The sequence below is a fragment of the Buceros rhinoceros genome, unplaced genomic scaffold, assembly GCF_000710305.1.
Source record: "Buceros rhinoceros silvestris isolate BGI_N320 unplaced genomic scaffold, ASM71030v1 scaffold11346, whole genome shotgun sequence".
NCBI lineage: Eukaryota > Metazoa > Chordata > Aves > Bucerotiformes > Bucerotidae > Buceros > Buceros rhinoceros.
The window spans coordinates 1-9,336 of NW_010419341.1; the positions used below are offsets into that span (position 1 = coordinate 1).

The 9,336-nt window shown below is 42.3% G+C and overlaps 1 protein-coding gene across 1 annotated transcript; it reads right to left on the bottom strand.

Moving 5' to 3' along the window:
• Positions 1-257: 257 nt before the first annotated feature.
• On the bottom strand, positions 258-9,261 carry NONO (non-POU domain containing, octamer-binding; the record flags this gene model as incomplete). Its single annotated transcript, XM_010138873.1, has 7 exons — positions 9,090-9,261; positions 6,628-6,821; positions 5,305-5,606; positions 3,095-3,190; positions 1,851-2,047; positions 1,493-1,577; positions 258-360 (listed from the first exon to the last, which is right to left on the bottom strand). Coding segments are annotated over exons 1-7 (1,143 nt in total), but the record flags the coding sequence as incomplete, so codon positions are not given.
• Positions 9,262-9,336: the final 75 nt, after the last annotated feature.

Genomic DNA, 9,336 nt, shown 5'->3' on the forward strand with positions numbered 1-9,336 from the left:
CGAGGTATATCGGTCCCTTGACCCTTAACAGCTAGTAAGGGTCTCACATCATCAGTGGGTTAGTAACTGGGGTATTTATATTTTCCAGACTAAACTGTATTAAGATCGGAGAAAGTCAATAATTTAGGGCAGATTGCACTAAAGATGTAGAGTCTCTGAACCAACAAGTTAAGCATTCACAGAAAACCCCATGCTGTGGAAAGGCAAAAGTCTAATGTCAGTGTCCATATATAATGGGAAGGTAGAAGCACTCATACCGCATCAGCAAAATTCCCTTTAAAGCCTTCCTGCTGGCGTCGCATCATCTCTTCTTGCTGCCTTCTCATTTCCTCCTCACGGCGCCTGCGTTCTTCCTCTTGCCTGTGGAAAAGGTCCAAGGATGCTCAGCACTACGTATAACAACCATTTGCATCACAATACTGCAGTGCTGCCTAATAGGTCTTGTTTGGAAACCTACAACTTTAACAACATTTTTTTGCTGAGGCTGTAAAATATGTACCTCACAATGAAAATAGAAACGTGTGCACACCAAGATGTTTTTCCAACCCTCAGTTTTAAGGAGTGCATTACAAAACCCAACATGAACACACTGCACGCATGTGTCTTATGAGGAGCGGCTGAGGGAACTGGAGTTGTTCAGCCTGGAGAAAAGGAGGCTTGAAGGTAGTCCTTACCGTTCCCTGCAAGGTGGATATCAGTCTCTTTTCTCTCACAGCAAGTGACAGGATGAGAGGAAATAGCCTTAAGTTGTGCCAGGGGAGGTTTAGATTGGATATCAGGAAGAATTTCTTCACTGCAAGGGTTGTAAAACCCTGGAACAGGCTTCCCAGGGAAGTGGAGGAGTCACCATCCCTGAAGGTATTTAAAAGACTTGTAGATGTGGCACATCGGGACAAGGTTTAGTGGTGGATTTAGGAGGGTTTGGTTTACGGTTGGACCGATCATCTTAAAGCTCTTTTCCAACCTAAATTATTCTATGATTCTATATACACAGCAGCTCCCGAATACATGCAACACAATGCCAACAAGCCAGACAGTTCTCAAGCCCCTTCTATTACAGAAGTAGTCTGAGGAACTTCCTGGAGCTTCTCAAAATTACTCTGAGACAAGGAAGAGCTGGAATGGAGAGAGGAACCTCTGAGACTAAGTTAACCCTCAGATGAAAAAATAGGTGCTAGAATGGTGTTTCCCAATCTGCTGGACTGAAGCCACCATATCACTGCAGATTCTGATTTTTCTGTCTGCCTCAACCAAGGAGACAACTGAGATACAGAACTGTAAAAAACCAAATACTAACTAATCGGTGGAAGAAAATCCTTAACTCTTCCATCTTGAATGAACTGTAAATTCTCTCCATGAACAATAAGGGCTAAAATAACAGCTACACTTTAGGTAGTAATTAAACTGTCAGCCAAAACAATCAGGTGCACTGAATAAGCATTTAATTCTATAATATTACAGATTCACAGCATTTCATAACCTGCCCCCTTACCTGAGTTCCAGCTGTTTACGTTTTTGTACTTCTTGGTTATGCAATTCTTCCATTCTCCTCAGCTCTTCTTGGCGTCTCATTAAATCTGTAAAAGACAACAGTAAAAAAAGCCAAGCTCATCTCCCATGCCACCTCCTATCAACTCCTGAACTAGAATCATAACACAAGAGAATAAGATAAAAAAGCCTCCAGCAATACAGTAACATCTCTCCACTAGTTTGCCGCGACCATGTGTGGTTACAAGTCAAGCAGCTGCACCACGGCTCACCTTCAGTGGGCTCTATCCAATCCACTGAGCTACACACACCTGGATGCTGCAGGGCCATGTTCTGATACCGTATTTATCTTTGATTGGTACCTTGCCGCATGAGCATAACTTGGTGCTCATGGCGAGCTGCTTCCATTTCCATTTCCAGCTTCTCTCGAGCTTCCTTGATGTTGCGGTCTACTTGTTCTTGCTGCTGCTTCTCCATTTCTATTAAAGCCTTCCAACGCATGGCATATTCGTACTCAAAGCTGCCAGGCTGTGCAAATCGAGGAGGCTGCTCACGCTCTCTGTCAAAAAAAGGAGAGCTCATGAATGCTTCAACAGAGCAAGGAAGAACCAAGAAAAATACACTTGTTTGTTAAACAAGTAATGATAGATCCCTTTAACAGTTAGAAATGAATTTCTTAGTGCAACAAATAAGGACCCATTTTGTCTCCTACTTTCTCACAAATAGTTATGCCCAAGATACCAATTTGTCTACTCCTCAGGAATCATTGTATTTAAAGGAGAAACTCAGGCAGATTCCTCCTGCAGGATTAATTATACCCGGAAACTGTGTCCCATTCTCCTCCATAAAAATTGCTTTCATAAGACACCAAAAGATTCTGGGTAAACACATTCAGAAATACTCTTGAAAGAAACAGCCTTTGCTCCTGCCGCACATCTTACAGTCACATCCACTCCAAAAAACAAACACTGTCCAAACACACGTGTTCATTTCACTAATCTCCGCAGTCTCTGCACCTGGAGCAAATGACTGTCCCTGATGCAGCCTCCCAGCTCAGGAAGCTCTCATCTTCCTTACTTGAAAAATTCATGAGCTCACGCAGTTTACTAATTGCCACTGCTTGGATCACACGATACCTCCTTACGCTGGGGACCCTTATACCTCTGTAACTCTACAATCTCCTAATGCTATTCACATAATTCATTTTCACTGTGGGTTCAAATCTACAGACTTTTCCATTTTCTGTTTCCTCTACAGACTTTCCGCAATACTTAGAGCGAGTAACTTAGGTCTTTACTTCAGCTTGCCATCTGAGCAAGGGATCTCACATTTATCTCAAACTGACACAATGTTTTTCTCCAACAACTGAAATGGATGTATGAAAAATACGTGGAGCCTGCCAGTCTTACCCAGCAGTGTGAATTCTAACTCACTGCTTTCTTTAACAGCAAGAGAACAGCAGATACAATGTTCTTTCCAGAGTCAGGTCACGTTTACAGAAAAAAGGAGTTCTTTTAGTAGCACTGATAAGCTATATTCCTAAGACTGAGATGAGTCAATGGCCTAGTCCACAGGTAGTCTCATCTATCGCACGGCAGGCACATACTTGTGATATTGCTGGTTTTTGATGACTAGTTTCTCTGGTAGTCCCTCTTCATCATCATACTGATCCATGGGCTCCACAGTGACAGGCCGAGGGAATCTGTAAAGAAAAGATGAGGTGCTTTCAAGAAAATTCATGAATGAATTTGCAGTGTAGGAAAGCATGTGTATTGTACCTGAATTTAAAAATACTCTCTTAGCACTGCTCAAAGAAATTCAGAGCAGTTGGGGATCTCAACCAAAAAGAAATCAGAAATCATTTTGAATACCTCTTTCATTCTCTCTAGAATGGGAGCTAAATTGTTAAACCAAAATCCTTGCTGAATCCAAACCAAAACTGTACTGAAAGAATATTTGCAGTTACTCGTTCAAATTAACAGCTTAACTGAAACCTGACAACCGCCAGTAGGATTTACTCACCATGAAGTCTTGTAGTCTATCTAGGGTCTGTTTTTTTCTCCCTTCCTTTGCTATATGGCCAACCATAGGCTGCACAAGTCCTTGTGTGCCTTTTTACATCAGCCTAACCTGAAGAGTAACTACACTGTTCCTCACTGGAAGCTGCCGGCGGTACCATTCAGTCACACTGCCCTGGTGAGACTCATGTGCCATTATTGCTGAGCAGCAGCACTCTATAAGTGCTTCTTGGGCCCTGCCTGAATTCACACCTGAGCCACAAGAAACCCACTCGTGCACTTCACAACAGATGCTGCACATCTGCTTGGGTCCTCCTGGCTTCTGTGTGCAGAAGAAAGTACTCAACAGAAGAGTCCCCAACCTTTGAATTAGCTCCCCATCACAGCACTGACACTGCTCATCCTCAACAAAGCAGCACCACAGCTTCTCATTAGCTCCTCAATCCCATTGCCAGAGATGGGAAACTGGAAATGACCACACTATGCCAAGCAGCAAGCAGTGCCCAGCCTCCAGCAGGAAGGCAGAGTATCAAAGTCTAAAAATCCCTTTCCTCACCTGAATGTAGCTTTTCACTTCAGTATGACATATTCCATTATTAATAGCCTTATTTTCTGACCTAGATCAATTCCAACCAGTTTATCTAGCTGTTATTACCATGAATTAGGACAAGCCAAGCCATGACTAGGTGTCAGAATCTAATACACAGATAGGTACAAACACATTGAATGTTATCCTCAGGTGCTCTCAGTTACACACTTGTAGAGATTAGTTTTGCATGACAACTTTAAAAAAATTTATCTTCTTGGCTCTTTCATGATAGACTTCTGAATCAGCAAAAGATCTGTAACAGCAATCCTCCTACACAGCAGTACACACTATGCTGGTTATCCGCAAAGAGTGTAAAGCATAAAAACAGATATTAAAAAACCAAAATGCCCGATTTTTTAAACTGAATGTGCTAGTGTACATCTGTGCCCTATGCAGGCCTCCAAGAAAAAGGAGAGAAGTGAGAAGCACAAAGCTTATAAAATTAACTCAGAAATTAGCAACATAGCCCAAATTTCAAGAAGTATTGTATTCACAAATTCTAGGTGCATACATACAAAATATACAGTAATTTTTATTTCCAAGAGATAAAAAATGGCTCCCTCTTAATAGTTAGAGCAACAAGCCATGCTCTGTGGAACTCATCTAGAATTAGTCATTTACATGAGCAAGTTCACATAATTATGCAAGAACATGCTTTGTTGTCTTATAATATTCAAGCACAATGGAAAACAGTTTATTATGGTGAGAACTCTGAACAATCTTCTAAATCTATCTTCTCCAACAGACCCCACGCCCACAGTAGGGGATCAGCACTCCACCTCAGCAGTGCATGGTGCTGAGTGGAGTAGTCCCATTCCAAGACTCACCTCTGAAGCAACCCAGAGTGCACAATTAATAGACTTGAGCTTTGTTTCCAACAAATTATATGGATGGTCTCTGAAATAGCTCCTGGTTCTTAAAGGCTGCTTTAATCGCCCCAAGAAGGCTTTAAAGAGAAAGAGTTTCTTGGGAAGTTTTATGCACTCCCACTAGCAGCTTCCTAGAAGAAAGTTTTCAGACTTGAGTTTCAGCACAGGCTCTCTCTTGTTGGAACAAAGCTAAGTAAAGTTTTCCTCAGGCAAATCACCTACCACCTTCTGCCCCATATGTCACCTGTCCTGATGTGGTCTTAAGAAACATTACTCAAGCCAACACCACCCCTCAACCTGCACACATGCCAATATAGCACTTCTTGCCCTCCACACTTACGTAGTTAGCAGGAAAGACCCATCACTACATCTATCCAGCGCTTTCCTAGCAGCAGGCTTCCCTGAGAACTCCACAATGCCTTTTCCAGAGGATCGTCCTCTGTCATCCACAATAACCACAGCCCTTTCCACCTGGCCAAACACTGAGAAGGCTTCCTCCAGGAGCTCATTGGACACAAACTGAGGCAGGTTCCTGACTGTCAGCGATGCGCTGTGGCATGCAAAACGCACTCTTAGCTGCTTTCCACGTAGAGGCATGTTGTCTAGTTCCACCTTTGCAATCTCTGCCAAAGTGCGAGTTTCCTAAAGATAAAAGAAGTTATTAAAACTCTCAGTGCAGTACAGAATCAGCCAGTCACAACAGAGTCACAAGCCTATCTCCCCTGAACAAGTACTCCACAGAGAAGAAAAAATAATCATAATCCTCTCATAGCATGGTAAAAACTGTCCTAACAAACTTTATGCTTTATTATCAATTATTCTAGCTGAATAGGCATGTACAGAGGTTGGGGTGTTTTTTTGGGGGGGGGGGAGCAGGGAAAGGGGTGTGAGGCAATATATCAGGCATAAGCTTAATCCAAGAGCCAGTACAAAATAAGCAAACAATTAAATTATCATTATAATTAAGGCAAAAAAAAAAAGCATGCTTTGTAAATCAATACATTAAAAAAAAAGATTCAACTATTAGCCAACTCTGATAACTGTAAAAAGGAAATACTGCTTGTATGACAATCCAAGAAAGATATCCTGTGCCAGTTTCACAGCTTTTCACTCATTTAAGTCACTGTCAAGCAGCTACATTACAGCAAAGCACCCAGATTTTGGCATGGGACCCATGCTCCACCCACTCACCTTGGGGCTTTTAGAACCATGAAGTCTGAGAACCATTATCCTATGCCGGTAGCCACGCTTCAGTGTCATTATCTAGAGACCTCCCACCTCAAGAACACTCATTACTCCAGTAATACTACATGACAATATATGTTCATAGAAATTCCATGGTCACACCCTTCCAGAAAATGGAAGTCCACCTTGTCCACAATAGCATTATGTTCATGTTTTCTTTCTGTTTTCTACTAGCTGGCTTCAGAATAACTTTATCAGATATCTCACAAATCCTGCTAAAGCTGTCTGAATTCAACGTTCCTTCTTATAACAAGCTCTGGACAAACCACTTGTAGAATCTGATCCCATATGCCAGGTTACTAAAAATCAACAGCAGGCTTAATTAGCAAGATATCTGAACATCTTCTACTTTCAGTTCACAGTACTCCCCCAGTGTGTCATTGCCATAAAAACACCTCAAAGGTAGCAAATCACTTACCAGCCTGATAAAGCCAAAGCCTTTGTCCTTGTGTATGAAGACTTCACCTGCCTTGCCATACTTCTCAAATAACTTCCTCATCTCTTCCTCTGTAATATCTGGGGGCAGATTCCCCACAAACAGGCGGCTTCTTTGGGTGAAGGTCTTTTCACCAGGTTTCCGGAAATTCTTCAGGTCGATAGTCAGGCCTTCATCTGAGGGGAATAAGGTACACAGCTGCTCTACAGTTGGGGGGATAAATTCTATTAGGCTTCATCACAGTGAACACAGAGACACAGGACAATATAGGCAACACCACCCATTCACTTTGGTCTCAAACCTCTCCAGCCCTTTCTACAGCAACAAAAGGATTCTATTTCAGAATGGGCTCACATTCTTCCTGAAGAAAATACATGCTTTGACCTCAGTGCTCATTAACATCAGTAAAAGACAGTCAAGAAATGGAGAAAAGAACACTGTTTATTTTTAAATGCCAAGAAAAGAAATTTTGCCTAGACAGATAACATTTGAGATAGTTGTCATTCTACTTGAATGACATTTGGGTTCCAAAGTTTTGGGTTCCAAGCTGAAGAGAAGGCTGGAATGGTGAAAATAGTGAAAAATGCCCACCCTAAAAACCAACCATATAGCAGAAAAATTACAAAGTTCATTACAAAAAAACCTATAAAAATTCTATATCTAACATTAATAAACAGGACAGATTGTAGGAACATTCTCAAATCCCCACAAGCATATATAATCTTTAACCATCTATTCAGCAAGAGTCCAGCACGATCCTGCAAACTCTCCTATATGCCAGACATGGAGGTGGCTTTCTCATCACTTTACCCTCCTGTGTTCCATTTTTTAAAGTGTATATGGAACCTTCTCATACAGGACAGCAAGGCATAAAAAGAAATTCCTTTGCTTTGCAGAGGACACGCTCATGGCCACACATACGAAAAAAAATATTAATATGAATGGCCTGATTCAGGGTACAAAGCGTGGCACTAACTAGGACAGGCTATTCACGCAAAGACAATGCATGTAAAGACAACTATTTTTTATATATATATAAAAAAAAGACTGACAGTATCTACAGAAAAGTAGCGAGAGTAAGTTATCTACTTCACACAGCAGGGGTGCCTAAGTGTTTTCTCTTGTTAACATCTTCACATCATTATCAGAAGTATTTTGGGATCAATTGCAAGGTCTGTGAACACATTAAGAGGGACTTACAGCAGAGTAACACCAGTATCACTGTTCTGCCTCAAGCAGAACCACTCAGGAATCTGACATATAGTCGTTAACAATAAGCTGATCCCTGTGTGAATACCACAATAGCTGTTGTGTTGTATTGACTCAAACCTTACTGGAAACAGACTGGTCTGCCACCCTTGTCTATTATCTTCCATGAACTGATATGAAGCCTGTTAAACAGGGCCACCTAATGAAAAAATGCAGTAATTTTTTTACTAGCTCAGCATATCTGCATGCGTGCACACAGTTAAATCGACAACTTTGACAGAAAAAACACACAGAGAAATCACAAAAAGTGCATGACTATGTGCTTTTGTTTTGAATAACCAAGGAGCCCAAGCTTAAAAAAAAAACCTACTATAACTAAAGCACTTCCTCTCCCCAAAATGCTAACAGCAATGTCTTGCCGCCATAACTCTAAACTATCAAGTCAAACCAGTTAAGGCCCCACAATGCATATTGTCTCAAGCTCACAAGCACCCACTCTGTATCCCAAGTAACTGAACTACAGTCCACAATGATTAAGAACAAACCCGGGAACACAAAAGATTAGAGCCACCAATATCAGCAGACACTTGAATGCTGAAACATTATTAAGTAGGGCTTGATATCTCTTGGCTCATCTCATGCAAAAATTTAGTCTTAATGGATGACTGGAGATTGCTGTAACAATGTTTTTACTACAACTGTACCTTTAAGCAGCAAATTTATTTTGACAGTACTTAAGGAAACCTATGTTGAGAAGCTACCTGTTATGGTTAAGAAAAAAAAAAGGCATCAGAGCCAATGGAAAACACACCATCTTGTATTTGCAAGGTTTACAGAAGCATTGTTAAAGATTCAGAGACTTGCAAACTCTGTAAGAGAGCTTTTCCCGAGAATTTCAGGCCAAGAAGGAACCCCTATATCACGGCTGTTTCAGGAACACAAAAAGCTTATGAACAAACCCCAGTTAAACTTACAAGAGCCGCATACAACTTTGAGTAGACTGAGTAAAAAAAGACCCCAAAACAACCCAGCGGCCCACTACCTCATTCTAACAAACGGGAAAACCTGACTATTGCAGGCAAACAGCAAACGTCAGTCACGGTTTGCTTCAGGACCTAAGTTTTCATTAAGCTGAAAGAGTGAGTGATGTTCGTTTCCGCCAAGACCTGTTGCACGCGCACGGGCTGGCAGCTGAAAGTTACCCTCTGCGGCGAGGACGGCCGCTCAACGCCTACCCAAAGCGGGGCCGGTCAGCCCCCCGCGGCGGGCCCGGGACTCACTCTGGCTGTTGGCCTGCTGCCCGTTGGCGGGGATGGACGACGGCGGGTGCTGCTGGTGCTGATGCTGTTTCCGCGGAGCGTGGTTCTGCTTCTCCATATTGAAGCCCTTGTTGCCCTGCATGTTCCCCACCTACAGACAGACACGCCCGGTCGGCCACGGTCCGGAACTAGAGCTTGCCCCCAGCTCCCGCCCGCGGCCCCC